This window comes from Magallana gigas, chromosome 10 (assembly GCF_963853765.1).
Source record: "Magallana gigas chromosome 10, xbMagGiga1.1, whole genome shotgun sequence".
In the NCBI taxonomy this organism is placed as follows: Eukaryota; Metazoa; Mollusca; class Bivalvia; order Ostreida; family Ostreidae; genus Magallana; species Magallana gigas.
This window is the reverse complement of record NC_088862.1, coordinates 18,637,433-18,655,934: the sequence shown is the minus strand read 5'-3', so window position 1 is coordinate 18,655,934 and position 18,502 is coordinate 18,637,433. Positions and strand designations below refer to the sequence as shown.

General features: G+C 34.8%; 1 protein-coding gene across 14 annotated transcripts in view; it reads left to right on the top strand.

The window, feature by feature from the left end:
• The window catches only part of LOC105324191 (RNA-binding motif, single-stranded-interacting protein 3), a 72,019-nt gene that overhangs the window by 37,467 nt on the left and 16,050 nt on the right, over window positions 1-18,502 (top strand). For 12 of the 14 annotated variants that reach the window (XM_011423257.4, XM_011423244.4, XM_066073055.1 and 9 more), the window contains 3 exons: window positions 8,134-8,294; window positions 13,567-13,625; window positions 15,043-15,134. In XM_011423257.4, coding sequence (XP_011421559.3) covers window positions 8,134-8,294; window positions 13,567-13,625; window positions 15,043-15,134 — 312 coding nt within the window. Of the gene's footprint in view, window positions 1-3,391; window positions 3,675-6,177; window positions 6,320-8,133; window positions 8,295-13,566; window positions 13,626-15,042; window positions 15,135-18,502 lie in introns of those variants that run through there. The other 2 variants (XM_011423319.4, XM_011423304.4) reach the window with 2 other exon arrangements.

The window sequence follows — 18,502 nt, the reverse complement described above, 5'->3', positions numbered from 1 at the left end:
CTGTAACCCTCCCAATAAGATGTCATCTTCTTATCTCATTTACTCCCCCCTCCCCCAACAATCACCTGGAAACAACTTCTTTATATATAATATACACTATATATAATGGTACTTTGTTTCCGTCAGTCATGGAAACATTAAAAACCAGTTTCCACAAAATTCATGATTCTCACCAGGCTCGAATCCATTTGGTTGCTTCAAATCTAGAAATTGACCTCCTTCATTTTAGCAGAAACAGATGCCCTGGGTATTTTTTATGAATTAGCTGAAATCCTGCAGGCGTGCAGTTTAACTCAACACATTTCCTGTGTTGGGGTGATAAGCAGACTTCTTTGCTATGATTTGCTTGGCTCAATGCAGTATTGAAGTTCTGTATTCATGCAAATAAGACATGAAATGAAAAAAAATGACCATTTATTACCATATCTTTGACAGATAATTGATGTATCTGCTTTAATTGTTTTTTGTAAGGTTTGTTTTGTAAAGCAATACCTAATAATAAGTCACCATTAAGAGTTCATTTACTGTATTCAGTGACTCTTTGAAAACTATAATAAAATGCCAGGTTTTTTTTATAGATCTATATATTTTTACCTTTACTAATTCTCAATGATTCCTAGCATTTCAATCGAAATTCTCGTAATGATCAGTATATAGAGGGCTGCACCCTTTCTTATTTAGAAAAGATAAAACTTCGTTGTTCTTTTCATTGTTACCAAGTTCATGCAGGTGTCTGCATAATTCATGCTCTTCAAAGAGTTTGTAAATTTTCATTTGTAATGTAACACCTTTGTTGCCTAAACTACTTAAAAGAAAACTGATTGGAGAGGAGAGAAACATCTAATTAACCCAGATGTGTGCCAAGTTTAAACAGTTAAAACTTGTTCTATCGGCTGCTAAGTCTATAAATAAACAAAGTGTATCTATCTGTTTGTTTTTCAATCATTTTCAAATGGCAGGTGCTAGATACCATGAGCTTAGGGCAGGAAACCGTTTGATTTCTGGAGTTTTTATAACTCCTAACACCAAGATGAAAATTAAAGACCCCATGTCATAAAACGTTTAGATTAGACCCTTAGTGCACTGGAAAGTCAAATGACATTTTTAATGTTTGCCAGAAAAACTGTCTTTTCCAAATCACATCTGAGCACCTTGGAATTCACAAGTTTGGTCATGACTTTTACTGCATGGTCACCCCATAAAAGGGCATGTTTGCTTCTTCTATCTTTTACGACCCACCTTAAATCTCAGAGGAGACTTGGTAAAGACTCTCTTAAATGGAGAGTGGTTAAGTTTTAGTGATATTGAGTGGTCATGTTTGATAGCAGAATCAATGAAATATGGCATACTATTAAAGTCTCTATACAGGATGGCGGTGCAATGCATGGCTACGTGGAGCTTGAGAATCAATGGAAGGACAAGAAAGTTCAGGCAATATAGTTGCATGGATCAAGTTTGATTTTGGTTGTTTCATTTGTTTGTTCAGACAAGCACAAAGAAACTGAATGAGGTACTGTTTAGCCCTGTAGACATTCTGATCTTGGAGTGCATTTTCCTTATCTGTCCCTATTTAGAGATCAACTATCTCCAGCAGCTCTTGTTAGTAGACAGATATTAGGTAATTGTCTGCGTATAGATTTTGGACAAATAGCTGAAATAGGGAGAGCTTGACTTGGGCCAGAAATCAATGTTTCAGCCAATATGACAGGATATCATCAGGAACGCTGGTTGACTTGATCCCAAAGGCAAATGCAACAGATTTTGAACAATAACATTTGTTATAGAGACAGATGTGTGCAGTAGTCATAGCAGAGTCTTGCTCATGCAGCTTCTTAAATTAAAAATATTTTGGTCGTTTCCCAAGCCCCTGTCCTCATCTATCCTAGCTCTTATAAAATGAAATTGCATATATTTCATTTAATTTAATGGAGGATATGATGACTTTGAAAGTTGTCAGGGTACAAACATTTCTTGCCCTGTGGGGAGCCCCTCAGTAATCTTATATCCAGATATGTGACACTGCAGGTTTGAAGGGACAGACTGGGTAATGTACTAGATGAGTGGGCTCTTTATCTACATAGCCCCAGTGTGGACTCCTGATAACACAGTCTGCATCTCTCTTGTACTCAGATTTCAGCTCAAAATGCTAATTTTCAGATATTATTATCAATATAGGTACACCAAATCCAAACCAGCTTGGTAATTTCATTATTGAAATTGAGGGAAAGTTGATCCTAATATTATTTCAATTTTCATTTCTAAAGTACAGTATATAAACCTCAACACATTAAATCCTCTACATCCTAAATATACTGGTGTGAAATGATTTTATATAAATAGATGTGTACACTTCTGACTGAATCAATTATTAATGCATTTCTTAAAAGTTAAAACCCCCTAGCTAGTTTGCCTTATTTAGGACAAATTTTCCTTTTGATCTTATGCTGGGCAGCACTTTTTGCACTAGAAGTAAATGATATACCAACAGCTCTGTGTTATTCATGTACAGCTGTATGGTACCTCCGGCTCTGTTCTTGTTGTGGGTATGCTAATTAAGTATATCAAAAGATCAGAGGTGTTCTGAAGGCTTATATTAAAACGTGTTGTATATTCTCTCGCCTCATTTGCAAGGTCTTGATAGAAACTAGGCTAAATCAAGATACCAGTAATCATGTTACATAATCATTTTCTTATTTCTATGTGCAAATTTATTCATACTTGCATCTTTATTTATGAAAAGAAAAAAAAATTGAAACTACCAGTATGTGTTTACTTTTGACAGGAGCTTAAATAAATCCCATTCAAGCCTATGTAATGAATAACTACTTAATTCTAGTATAAAAGCCAATCAGCCTAATTTTTATTAGCATAATATATATTATAGTATGTAATTAATTAGATTTTGATTCGGATACTGAGGCACAGATGGCTCAGTAAACGGCTTCCTGCATTGTGTTGGTATATTTGTAAGTTCATCATAAACCCACCGATATCCTCAATAAGAAATCACTTGTTTAAACAAGAAAGTTTTTTGTCCACAATTTTTTTTCTTCACAATTAGTTGTTGTTACACAGCCCTAGCTCAGTTGTGTGTAAATTGACAAGGATACAGTGTGTTTACACTAAGAGCTGCCCATTTGTATGAATGATCGATATATATGCATTCCACCAATATTGAATTTGTCTTAAATCTACATAACAAATTAAAAATCATCGAAGCTGAAAGGCACTTATTTCAATTTTTTTTAAAAAGTGGCGTAAATTCAGTTGATTAACAATAGACTGGCTGTCAATCGAGGCACTTTAATTTAGCATTCCCTTCCCATTTTTTCTAAAGCAGTTGGCTTTGAGTAGACCACTAGAGATTTTTAAACCCCTCAGCTAGAAAGTAACGGGGTGTACTGTGTGGATCATCTGCTCACGCCGGTTTTGTAAGCAGTGTACGGAGGCCCAGTCACTGGTGGGATTACTCTGTGTGACGTTGGGACGGTGAAAGCCCTCAGTAAATTGTCCGAGGCAAAAAGTTAATCTGGTGTAAATGACCTTTGTAGCTCACTGATAGGACAGTAGTAAAAACTCTGGTGTGTGAAAGTCGAAAGTGGTGACAAACTGGAACTAGTAGACACTGGAAAAGCCAACTTTAACATTTGGAAGTTAGCCTGACAGAAGAACTGGTAAATAGTGGGCCTTTTTTTTTTTGGGGGGGGGGGGGGGGGGTAAGGAATAATTGAAAGCATTTTTGAATTGGATATAAATAGGTCATAGTTAAATTTTTGGCTTTGTTTGCTGAATGACCACAAGTGATCTTTAAGTTGATAGCATTTATTGTAAAAATTGATGTTTTAACTACATGTATTAATATTTTGGATTCAGTATAATTGGGCTAACAGTGGACTACATAGGTGAAAAATCTAACTCCTTTCCTTGATGTCATCTAGCTGTGTATATTTTTCAGATACTTAGATAACAGTTTAATGAATCAGAGGGTAGGATTTATGTGGGTTGTTGAGAAAGTAGTGATCCTACCTCAAATGTAGGATTACTTCATAAGCCAATAATTCAGTGGGTCATTGAAGATATCTCTCATGTATTAATTAATCAGTGAAAGTCATAATCTGTTAATCTATGTAAACATTTAAAGAATTGGGTCGCAAAGTCAGGCTTGAAAGAAGAGATCTTTTTCTGTTCTTTTTTTTATGAAGATAGAGAAAAGTATAAGTGACAGTATAATGTGTCATTAATCAGGGCATTTAAACAGTATTTGACCTGCTATAGTCTCCAAAACAAGTGAGCTGATTAGATTTACACAATGGGTTTTACTTTAAGTGACAGAAAGACTGATTGTCTGTTGATGAATTTCTTTGTTTTGAGAGAGGAATTTTTCAGACAACTGGTTTGTTTGATTGATAAAGAAGGATGTGCTTATCACAGAATTGGCTCTGATTGCAATCTTTGGCAATATGGGGAGAGAGAAAAAAGACACAAAAAAATATAAATTCACACTCTAATTGACAAGCAAATTCACTTGAACCAAAATTATGGTATCAGTGGATGGGTTGAGTAATCATTCAGATTGGGGGACTTGCCATATTATAGTGTCTTTTTATCTGTCATTTTCCTTCAACTGGATCAGGTCAAGTTTTTGTTTGTGAGAAACGACTGATAGGGCAATGAACTGTTACAGCAGAACAAAACTATAGAAAGGTTTTAATTATTGACAGCACTGGTTTTGTTTCTTCTTCTTCAAAATATCAGCATAATATTGTTTTGAATTTTCGTTAAAAGGTAATTTGATCTTAATTATTTGTTAAAATCATTCAAATTGACTGACCTAAATATTGATATTTTTAAAGAAAAATATAAAAGCCATTGTGATATGATGCAACAGCCCTTTGATAAATGTGGGTGGATTTAGCATGTTATGTTTTCTGCGTAATTTAAATAAGAATATGAAAAATGTAAAGTATCTTATGTGATAATTAATCATCAATAACTTATAAAAACAAAAAAATAATAAAGATATGTGTCACACCTTGAAATCTGTGACTAAATAAGTAGAGATTTTAAGGCGAAAATTTTATTTAATATGTCTTTTTTTGACATTAGACATTTCTTAAAAGAGTTTTAAATCTGATTATTGCTGTAATTTTTCAAACATTGTGAGTAGATTTTAAGTCAATTAGACCTACACGTCTTTTCGAAAGGAATTTTAATGGCCCTACCTAGAAGAACCTTCCAGTGGACTTGAATTGACTACTCGGAGATTTAAAAGTGACTTTCTTTGGAATTCGTCCAGATATTTAAATTTTTGAAGCACATAAATAAAACCTGAATGTCTAGGTTGGCCTAATTGCAGGCACCCAAGACTATCAACAGCTTCACAACAGGTGAAATGGTATCTGTCGCAATTTAAAGCCTGCCAGTTTAAGGCATAACAATGAGAATATTGTATGATATCTGCGGAGAAAAATGAGATGTTTATATCATAGGAGTGATAAGAAATTTAGAATTTACCTGGCATTTATGTTTGAATAGGGCTAATTTTGTTTGAACAGACAAAACTTAAAATATGTGGGTACGTGGCAAATAAAACATTTCCCACTTGATAGATAGTGCACGGAGGCATCTTCAGAGCCAGAAAATGGACAGTTGTCTCTTCTTTCTTGTATAAGTCTGAAATATAGAAAGTAAGCATCACATTTCTTTATTTAATTGAATCTTACATTAAAAATGAGTGTTTTTTATAATTTTCGATTGATTGCATTAATTTTTAAAGTGAAAATCACTGATTTTTAAGAACAGGTGTGTATCGTGGTTATGCTGAATACCTTGTGAACAAGCATGGCCACACATGACACCGCTGAATGAAATATCAAATATTTACGCGTAGGTGAAGCGTAGACAAAAGTATATTACCCTGTTGAGTATTGTGACATTCCAGTCTACTTTTGAAAATTGTGGTTCCCCCAGGGGCATCCAATTAAATACTACCTGGCTGTATCAGTTCTGAATGAAGACTCTGTCATTAATTCATGTGAGAGTTTATACACATATTTACTCCATTTTGCCCAGCTTTCTAAACTCAACTCTTGTATGTTTGTGAACTGGAGCATTTGATCACCCCATCGCATGCAATTCTAGTAGGTTCAGCTTAAAGGCTGATATTATGTGAGCTCTTTTTGAATAAAATTACCATATTGCTGGATGTTGTTTCGTCCTAAATTGGATACTTCATGCTTCTCTGACCGTGGAGTTGAGTAAACCATCATTCAGCCGCTAGGTATCTTAACTTGAACACCCCTCTCCCTCCAATTTGAAGGTATGTCTACTTAAGTTCTGATTTTGATTTTTTTTATTTCCTAATTTTCCACAGAAATTACTTCATTTATTTTTTTCTACATTAGACTTTTGGATCGAAGTTTTTGTGAAGAACTGAAGATTTCAAATAGGAAGTTCTTTATAGATAAAACAGAACAAAATTGAGGAAGTTGATTATACATTATTTTGATAATAATGTATGTGCATGTTTAAGAGTATACTTTAGAGTAGCTGTGTTTTAAGTAGTAAAAATTGTTTCTTTCGATTCCTGCAGTGTGCAAAAATTCGGGGCTTAATTAATTCAATCACAATAGTACTCTCTGGTTCCTAACCTGCATGAACTCCTATGTTTATATTATTAGAATAAAGACAAACTTTTTAACTTCAAATTAAAGCAAGCTAAAATAACTATTGAGCTCGAGGCATATATTGTAAAAAGCAGTAAACATTTTCTGAACAGATGTGTGCATTTGTTTACCTTTGTATCTGCCAAACTTGTGTCATTTGGTGGAATGAATATGCCAAAATACAGTTGTATCCTTCTTGTATAAAGAGTAATGGCCTAGGCAAAAATGTTTATTCTGTTGCTTCTTGGTATTTTAATTTAATGGCACATTCTTTTTGGAAAAAGCTGTTGACCAATTGGCAAGTTAGACCAACAAGCTGATGTTGGTTTTCCAGAACAGTTTACAATTCAAAAAGTTTATCAGTACCTATATAGACTACTGTAATGCCAAAAAATGTTTTTTTCATGATTCATATGATACATGACAATAGTTGTTGACTGTAACAATAGGCAGATGTATCAGTATACCATCCCATCTTTTTTTAATGCAAATTGGTGTCCCTCCCTTTTAAAAAATAACCCCTCCCCATAAATTAAAACGAAACAAAATTTAACAGCAAAATAACAACAACAAAAATAAGAGAGACTGGCATTAGAGAAGAAATCTCAGATCTGATCAGCTGAGCAACTGGTAATGCAAGGCAATTTCCCCCATCATTGCCATCAGGATCATCATCAAAAAATAATGATTCACAATGGGACCAGCATGTGAAGTGAGCTCTCCCCAGTGTATTGTTGTCATTCTGCAAAGTGTGGTTTACAGAAAAAGCCTATACTCTGAATGGCATTTTTATGACTAAATCCATAAGTTTCAAACTGTTATGTGTTTTTAGGTGATCATGAAATCAATAAGCACAGTGTTAATTTGGAACAAATGTTTTTAGTGCAGTATTACTTTGCAATCTGCTGCGCCGCAGAACTGATACAAATATTGAATTTCCCATCATGGATTACATCAAGTCAATACATTTAATTCTCTTTAACTTTTTTGTAAATGGTCTTTCTGGAAAACTTGAGAACTCTTAGTTTACAGATTTGTAAACCTCAGCTTGCCAGAATGGTTTTATTTGCCACTGTGCGTGCTTGCAGGAAAATTGAGTCATTTTAGATTTAAGTTTTCATGTTGTTTACTTTATTTGCCATAAAGAATAATGTGTCCTATGCACCTTAATAAACCACAGGAAATTCTAACTTGTTATACTAAGGAAGCAGAAGTTTTTAAGTCAGAAGTTATGATTAAATCAATGTTAACATACAAGAGTCATCATAAATCATCATCATAAGTTGACTTACCAAGCTTGATTTGGTATGAGAGTTTTAGATTTGGTTCTACCATACAAAGAATTGGGAGCATATAAGGTTACATTGGGTAGATGATTATTGATTTTGTGTTTTTTTTCAGATTTACTAACCACAAAACATGCCTGTGTACATTAGACTACAATTGTTGTGTTTTTGGTGTTTTTCAGACTTATACACCTCGCAGCATGCCTGCGGCCAGTCCTAATACCACCAGTAGCCAGTCCAGCAACCAAAGCCAGTCTGGGGAACAGCTCAGCCGCACCAACCTGTATATACGAGGCCTGAACCCTAACACCACAGACAAAGACTTGGTCAACCTCTGCCAGCCGTAAGTATTGCAGGACAACCACAGCAATTTGTTAGGGAACTTGGCATCACTCTCTTTTTGCACTAGTGTAATCTAATGCTTCCAACATGACTCTTGCTAAAACTGAACAACCTTCTTTGAAATGGTCAAGTAGAAAATAGAAGCAAAGTACTAGTTCCTTTGATATTAGATGAAATCTGAGGTGCAATTACATTTGTTTCACAGTACATGCACCTGCTGTTGACTTCTTTCTAATGTAAAATCACAGTTAATAGAAGTTAAAGACCCGTCTCCAATAGTTGATTGTCTATGAGGTATCATATACCAACAGCTGGTTTCTCATTTTAAGTTTTCCATTCCTTGTACTTTCACTTTTGATGAGGAAAGTGGGTGAAATATATCTGACACAGACCTGCCAGAGGTTGTACTTCCCAATCTTACACAACTGACAAACCAAGATAGAAAGTTACAGAAATCTTCAATCTTCCCTGCTTTTTGTATTGCTCAACGTGACTCACTTGTCAAGGCGAAGGTGCCTGGGAAGCTGTACAGTGCACCATTTCCATGAGGAGAAGCCAGGAAAGTGCCATTGCAATCATTTAATTTCACTCTTCTTCTGAAGACTTGGTGAATCATGCAATACGAACTGGAACTGGGGAGAAATTTATTAAGTTTAACAGTATGGATGCACATGAGGTGTTGGGATATTAAGTTGGTTTCATGGGACATCTTTTCGAGATCTACCAATACCAAAGCTCATGGTTTTCTTTAAGTTCATTCACAAAAAAGCTGAATTAACTAGGGATTTTTCAATTACATCGAATTTAAATAAATGAGTCACAGATTTATTTTGGGGATAGAGATCCAAGAACCCCTGTTTTTAGATCAAGATAAAAATATATGATCCCCCAAGAGGTTTATATATCTGGGAGGTGTAAAAAGATCTGAACAGCTACTTCAAGGGCAACCTCAAAATTCTGCCAAAGGTATTCATCATGCTGTTCTAATAAGTAAGGAAGGGAGCACTGTGATTTTACAAGTGCTGCACTTTGCGTACCACTATAAAAGCAATTATTTTCTGAATTATTATTGAAGCCTGGTTCTTTTGAGTTTTGAAACTTGACACAGGATAAAAGTTACTTATGAATCACATAGTACTTGAATTAAATAATGTTGATCTTTAATTTCATATAATTTCATAATACAAAAGAAATAATTATTGATATTTTTGTTTTCATCTTTTATTCTGTGATTATTAATTATGAATTAATGGCTGATGTCATATGATATACATGTAATATCAAAACATTGATTTTTGTGTAAAATTTCAAACATATTGATTTTATATTTTAAATAAACTTCACAAGAGTTTCAAAACTCAACCAGATTCTATAGTTTTAAATCAAGGCTGTCACATTTTGCAGAGTATATTTATACATAAGGGAAAATATATGTGACATCTCCTTTTGTTAAATGAAACATTACTGTTGGATAAGACCCGAAACCCTTCTTATGTATTCTTAGAATGTACGAACACAAGTTTATTTTTGACCTTCTTAGTGCATCAGTTACAGTTACAGTTCATCAAATGAAAAAGATTTTATAAAAGACTGCAGTAGTTCTTTTTTATGTATATTGGATGCCATTGAAATAAAGAGAGGAAGATTTAGGAACTTTCGAGAATGCAGCCATTAAAACGGAGATATTGACTCTGGCCCCTTGGTACTCAAAAACAGAATGAGACCATGTTAATGATTTTCTATGCAATTTGCATTGGGTTTGTTATCTGATTGAAGCATCACCATAGAGGCAAGCCAACCCTGCAACCTGTTTTTGTCTTCATGGCTGCTTTATTATGTAAATGGTATTGGTTATTTTTTGTCATATTCATCCGCGAAGAGATCTCGTTAAAAAAAAATGAAGGATCTTAGTGTTGTTTGGACTAAACACCAGGAAGATCCCCACATTCTGCAGGTTGTGAGAGCCAGCTACAAGAAAACTTATTATAGGAAGGAACCATGAGCTATCTAGCCAATTAATAAGACAGAATGGGAGACATATTCTGTTTAGACTAGATACTAATTCACTGAGTATAAATATTTCTACAGGAATGTCAGATTTCTTATTTGCCTTGCAAAATGATCTTTATGTATGGCAACAGAGATGATGAGGCATGTATATGCATGAGATTCACCTGCAAAACAGAATTCTCGAGAGTTACAAGACTGGCAAACGGTTGGAGATAGATGTTTTTTAGTGCTGTCTCTCTGGTTGCATTCATGGAAAGGAAGATTGCTTTAGCTGCTTTGTATTAACCTTTGCTGAGTAACTATACAATAATGTTTCTCAAATGTTTGAGAACTCTAAAGCAATTCCATATTTTGTGCACTGCAAAGGGTGAGGGAGAAAGAGGTTGTCTCGACTTGAGAAGATGTCAAAGATGTGATCCAGTGAATAATGAAAAACTTGTAAGAACAGTTGGATACAAGATGAATATGGATGCTCTCTCTCTCTCTCTCTCTCTCTCTCTCTCTCTCTCTCTCTCTCTCTCTCTCTCTCTCTCTCCTAAGTGAAGGTCACCAATATGCCCACCAAGAAGCACACCAGAACTTTTTCACATTGAGTTCAACAAATAAATGATTCACACAATATTATGTAACTTTCAGATTTTGGAGGGAAAAAAATATAAAGCATAAACATTTGACATCTGGTTCTTATCACATGAAAACTTTGTCGAATGTTTGGGTGTAGGATTCCATGTCATTTTCTAGATGAACAAAACTCATGGTGTAGGAACTTAAGAGTTTTATTGGCTTCATGATCATTCTCAAGAGCAGGAGTTGGACAAAAAAAAAAAAGAAAGTTCCTATAGTAACAGAGATTCAGACAGGAGAAGAGGGCGACTAATCTGAATTAGTTCTTACTACAAACAATGCATAAATATTTAGACTTAACGATTCAACACTTGAATTACAATACATGGTCAGTATAGCTTTAGTTATCTCTTACTGTCTCTGTAAATCCAAGAAAGCAATTGAAATCAAAGAACTTGGACATTCTAATTAACTTAAATGAAAGCAGTGGAGACATTGAAATGTATCATCCTTAAAATTTGTTGTAATGAGTTCAAGGTCTGATAAAGAAGCACACACAGAGGGGATATTGGAGAGAACAGAGGTACAGTGTTGGCACCAGCGCCTGTCTGGAGCCGGCAGTGTTATGGGGAAGGTCGTCAAGGTTATCAGATGGTTTCCCCCTCATCAAAGTGCTGCTGGTTAAATGAGTTGGCATTAGTCAAGCTTAGTTAACAGATTACACACAGACTAACTAGCGTATCCTTTACACACACTAACCAGCATATCCGTTTGTCCCGCCATTTTCAACTCTCCAGGGCCTACCTGATGCTTGATGTTTATACAATCACCTCTCTCTCTCTCTATCTTTCTCTCTCTCTCTCTCAATATGTGACACTGGAGATGATGGAAGATGATGATAAATTTTTAAGTGGCAGAATATTTGGTGATTAATAATGCTACTACTTTATGACAGGAAATGCTCTTTATGTCACAATAACTCTAGGATCATGTGATCTGTTTGGAAAGAGAGATTGAATGATACTGTAATTTGTTGTCTCTTCGTCACTTATTAGAGAAAGAAAATGTTCTATAATAGTGTAAATTTTCAAAGTTTTCTTCATTTCACTGGAATAATGAATGAAAGATTTACAATGATTGTTAATTTTATTACAACACATTTGTAGAATATAGTCATGCAAATGCAAATGTGGTGAAGTAATTAAAAAAATCAAGTATATCTCATTTATGCTGTTGAAACATTTAAAAAGATGGAGAAACTCTCTTAGGAAGTACTATAAATACATTAAAAGAATATACGTTTTGGAAAATAAGGACCTTGAAACATCCTTCTGTTTGCTCAGACTTGGTAGAGGACATTTCAATGACATTCTTTAGGAAGGATTAAGCATCCAACGCCTATCAGGGTGTCATATTCGGTCGTATCCAATTCTCTTCAATTGTGTCGCCATTCTATGGACTAGCTGGCTACCTCTTGAGAAATGAGATTTTTTTTAAGATTTGTAGATTACTGGGAGGTACTCTGGTAATATTGAAAAATATATATCATCTTGATGCAAGGAATTTTATGGTTAAGGAAAGTTAATTAGACAATTTAAACATTGCATAATGGTGGTTACTATGCAGAGAAGGCTCATGTCAGCTGTATACATTTTGACATTATCTCTCTCCCTTGCATTTTGGTATGCAAGTTTTATGTGGCTGTTAATTCAAGGACCTGTGATTGATAGAGGGGAGAAACTTTTTTTTTTCCAGACAGAAAATTCAAATCAATGTCAAACGGGTTTAGTCTCTTCTAGGACTTATCTATTGAAAAAAATCTGGAGAATCTGTCCGTTCACTGTTTTACTTGGGTTCTGCCTATACAGTTATGTAATCACCTAGTAAAGAGATATATTCCCTATAAATGCTGATAACAAGAAAGGAGTGCAAATAAATGTTTGTACACATATCATGTAACAGATGCATGGTACACAGTGTTTGATATCTGCTTTTATAAAGAAAAATATTCAGTTGCAAGGTCCTTTTCTTTGTTAATTGAATTCTTGGAGAAAATTTTAGAACTTTGACCAGAGATAGCTCTGCAACACCCTAGCTGTCCAAAGTGTTGGCTGCCAGGCCAAATGGAGACACACATTTATTCATGTTTCTCAGCGGACCATGAAGAGGATTCTGTAGAATAGAGTGATGAATTTAAGATGAGAGAAAGAGCTGTTAGGGGTGTTATCATCTATAGAAAGGCAGAAACATAATCCTTTTTTTCTGCTTTTAATGAGTAGTGTCTAGATCTTTTTTTTTGTTAAGAGTTATCTAGCTGTGTTTATCTGTTAGGGAAAAAAGAGACCTTTAAAACCCTAAACAAGATAAAACTTATCGGGACTTGTAACTGACATTTCTAATTCTTCAATCAGTTACATTTACAGTAAGAAAAACTATACTTGGGATTTAAAGAAATGTCTTATTCATTGAGGGCACTGAACAGTGTATCAAGTTCCGTTTTCACATACACTTATATGTCTATCTTTTGTCAGTTCATTGTTCTGATCAATAAAGAAAATGGAAAATCAATACTTTACCAAATTTTTATTTTGCTTACACGATTACTTGACACTAATTTGTCATGCTTTTTAAGGTACCAGAATGTGGACATGTTTTGTACGGAATTGTTTGTATGAGTCTTTTTTTTTTTTCTTTTGTAGATATGGCAAAATCATTTCCACCAAAGCAATCATAGACCAACAGACAAATAAATGCAAAGGTCAGTAAAGGTCACCTCTATAAATTACATCCTCAGGTCTGACCTGTGTTACTCAAAAACTCAACTCCAGACATGCAGTGTTGGAAAGAGACATGCGGTGTTCTCTTCAGAAATTATTTGAAAATATGAAGCTGATAATACTGAATGTGGCTTAATTTTTATAAACATGCATATATTAACAAATTCAATGGAATCTGAAGTGTTCTAATTTCCAGTTGAATTGCTTCTCGGGTTTGAAGTTAATGATACATCATGTCTGACAAATTGTTCACACCACCACCAGCCAGTGAGGCATAGGAGCGATATTTTATCAGAGGTTGAATCATTGGTGGCAGAATGTTGATCAAATTTACAAAAAAAAAATAAGAAATACATAATCATAGAGAAATGTGTCTTATGTTTGCGTGAAGGAGATCCGGATCTGTGAACTCCCTCCCAAAATTCTCTGAAACGAAGTTGACCTCACTTAACCTGGTATTAGATGAACCACAGCCTTGGCATTTTGTTGGCTATAGAAAATGACTAGCATTCACCAAATTACCAATTATTGTAAAAAGCACCAATCAGAACTGCTATTATTACGCGTAGTTAGGAGTAAAAATGTGATTGGGGAGCTGCGCCATACTGTCTATGGGCGAAGTTTGATAACGATCAGACAGTACTGAAGATCAATAGGGACAATCATGCAGATATGATTTTTTCTCATAATGAAGAGCCCTGTTTATTCAGAATTTTTTTTTATTTGAAATTGAAATTGTAGTCTTTAATTTTTAATGTAGTTTCAGCAACAAGTGAAAGTCTGATTAACTTCATGTACTGTAACTGAAAATAGTTCATTAGTTAAGGTCATTGTATAAGATGATTAGGTTTCATTGTATGATGTAAACATGGTGAACAAATGAAAATGACAAATGATTGTCAAAGTTGAAACATAGAGAAGTGGACTGCTTTTTCGGACCATTCGTCTATTGCTTACTTGTATAGAGTCAGATTTCAATTTTTTGGTTTTTAATTGGCCTGCAGGGCTCAAAGGTCAAAATTAATCCCTATAATAAAATGGCTACCCGAACAAATTACATTGGTGTACAGAAGCAACATATTGGAAGTGTTGCAATCTTCTCCAGCAGTAGCAGCAGTAGCTGATGTGTATCTATATACACAGTCCCTCGAGAGACCGTATATAATTCCATAATGAAATATCAGTGGTCCATTAAACTCTTCAGCTTTAGACATAGGGGTCCCATTAATGGAATCCTAACAGCATTTATCTAGTTGTTGGAAAATATTATTGCATTTAGTACATCAATATCTTGTGAATCTTTTGTAAGATAAGACTCTTTCCCTTTGTATTTTGATGTTTGGTTTTGAGTACCAAACATATTGCATTTGTAAACATTTTTTTTTTGTATGTTTGCAGGATATGGATTTGTGGACTTTGAATCACCTTCGGCTGCAGAGGTTGCCGTGCAAGCCTTACAGTCACAGGGCATTCAGGCACAGATGGCCAAAGTAGGTCAAATCAAAGTAAAATATCAACATGCATCCTCTACCCTTATCCATGTCCCAAAATCAGTGACAATAAGATTTAAATTAAGATAGTCATAGAGCAAAACAAAATACAAGTACATGGAAACATGTATTTCATAAACAATGAAATACATGTACCAGTTAATCTTGATAACAAAATGGTAGAAAATTATTGGTAGCAGATCTTGATGCCCTCGCTTGTTTCTGGGATTGGACTGCATGAACAATATTCTCTATGTGGTTACTGGGAGGGGATGTAGACAAAGAGATTCAAAACTGTGTCTTCATTCTTATTATCCTTAAATAATCAGGGCGATTGTTAGAAGTTGCAAGATGAAATTTCTAATCTGCACTAAATTTTTGTCTGCCTGTCTCTAAGATTAATTCCTCTGTGAGGTACTTGTCCTGATATTGTACAGAGCACCATGCAATGATGGATGGCAGCCATACAATAAGGAAGTGTGATGCACATCTAAAGCATCTTAATCTCACAAAAATCAACTCTCATAAGTAGTTACTCCACTTTTATATGCCATGTAGGAAGTTTTGTGAGATGATAGGATTGCCATAAACATGATGAATTAAAAAAATGTGTTGATTTTTTTTTGTGTAAGTAATGTACTTCTCCATTCTCCCAAATCAGATATTTATACATTTATTGCTTGCATCACAAAAAAAAAGGAGATCCCAGCACTGTCTGATCAGGGATGATACAGAAATGTGTTCTCAGTCATCAGAAACAGCTCATCCTGGAGACACGAATGAAATAAAAACAAAACAGCACAAATAATTCAACAATGTACGATTAGGAAGATTGTTTTTCCCACTGATCCTAAAACACAGCTTGTATCTTGCTGTAGCATCAGATGCCAAGGGAATTCGGTTGGTTGGTACTTAGCAAAGAAATTGGTATTGTTTCTGCTGACGATGCTATTAGATTCCACAACAGAAGCTGAAAACGATATTTGTAAGGAACCATAAAAAAGTTCATAGTCCATTTCTCTAATGGAAGTAGGGTTTTAATCTGAATCTGATTGTTGTGGGATTCATGTCAACCCCTCTAAAATGTGGAAATTATAATCCCAAAGGAAAAGATCATCCTCAAGTAGGTTCCCTTCGGAAATAATTCTGTGTTGTGCTAATGCTATGTCATACAGATCCTATCCCTACATATCCCCCCCCCCTCCCATTTAATGGAAAAGGGGGTGAAAATCTTGAAGTCACCAAGTTAAATTTCAAACAGCACAAGGTGTTACCAATTTCATTTTTATTTTTCGCTTAAGTGGTCATGGTCAACTTTGCAGGTCAAGGTCAAATTAAAAAAAAAAAAAAGCATGGCTTTTGGTTGATGTGTAGGTATTAAGTCACCTTTATTTCCCATTCATTTTCTTTCATAATGGCACTTCCTAATATTCCTTTTTGTGATGTGTCAGGGAGATGGAACATGAAAGGGACTGGGAATAGACATTTGTTTTAGGATTACTCGCTGTCCTATTGATTAACAAGCTGCTGGTATCAGATGACTATTTGCATAGAGTCCATGACTGAAATGATTTGTCAATTTAGAATGTTCGGCAGATGTCATGCAATCTACTGATTTAGCAACTTATCTCTAAATTGTTCATGACAGTAGCTAATTACTCAGAGTTTTGATTTAGTCTCTCTCTCTCTCTCTCTCTCTCTCTCTCTCTCTCTCTCTCTCTCTCTCTCTCTCTCTCCACAAATTGGAAAATTTAAAGAGGCTAAACCCAACAATGCAACAGCTGTTGTCTTGGCTAGAGTTTCATTTTTGTATTTTTAGTATTCAAGGTCATTATACAACCCGCCACAACAATTTTATTCATAAGATGCATTAACTATCAGCTTATTTAGTAGTTGTGTATAATGTTATTTTGACCTGTTGTCCTTCCAGTATTTTCATTTCCATAGCAACAAATGGATTCCAATTTTCCTGATGAATCACTATTAGATGGAACAATACATCACACTTGTGTGACATTCTCCAGTGAAAATGCCAGTCCCAACTACAGGGACAATTTATAACAAAATTCTGAGTCTGGCTCTGTTGTATAAGGCAATGATGTAAAAATGTGGGATCACTGTAATTTCATGCCAAGCAAATTACCACAAAATTTTTTTAATTTTCACTGCTATCAGGGAATTCATTCCAGGGGATATGATAAGGACCCTTTTTTGCAATGCTCATTTCATACTGCGCAGATGGCATGTGAAAAAAAAATATATATGTAATGTGTATGTACAAACAAGCATGTATGTAGGTGTGTTGGAACACACAATGTTTTGACATATTTTACCTGACTGTTCAGTGTAGCCCACACCTGAATGAACACGACATATTTATGAGTTGTATATTAAGTGTCAAACTATCACCAGAAATTCCTTTCTTCAGTGTGTGTTTAGTGTTTACACTCAGAAGAATGAGGGGAGGGGCGCGATTATTGTTACATACTTTTGGCACTTTACCTGTTAGAACAGAGCTAGTGCAAACCACTTCATTTTAAATCATCTGTCATGCAGTCGCAGCCATTACAATAGCATGCATCTGATTTCATATTGCCTCTTTAATGATTCTTTTTCCTGTCATTTACACCTGAATGAAAATTGCATTATTTAAATTAGATGAAAAAAATCATTCTGAGGATAAACTCTCATATGTATAAAGTTGGGTGATAAATTGACATGTGGTAAAATTTTAGAGAAAGATTTCTGTAAAAATTATCTTTCAACATGTGTGACTTTAAGAGGGTTAAGAGATAATGACCGAAGGGCCAGCGATGTATGACCCCTCTTTCGTTGACCTGAAATCTCTAATGGTATCATCATGTGAATGAGATGAGGCATTTGAGGGAAAATCTCTTGTATTCAGCTCATGAATAAAATTAGCATTTTTGTGCACTGATTTTATGCTTCAGGGTACTCCATTTCAAGCCCAGGGTCTGGAACCACAAGCCTGGTGCTTCTTGCCCAGTGGATGTTCAGTCAAGCTGTTTTATAGCAAAAAAACAAAACAAAATGAAATAACCCAGAACATTGACATCTAAGTCACTACATCATTTATGCAATATGTAAAGTAGGGATATTTGGCAACAGAAATGTGATGGGCTTCTTAAAATATTTTACAAACACTCTCAGTAATGATATGTATCATGTCGTTGCCTTGGAGTTGAGTACTATGTAAGCAGCTAGTATCTAATTAATGAGTAAAGCTGATAAAGTAGATACTTGTGTATGAATCATGTGTATTTATAGGAGTAAATGAATATGAATTTCATTATATAAACATGGGTATACATCATGCATTATATGATGATATTGATCAAGTGCCTCTC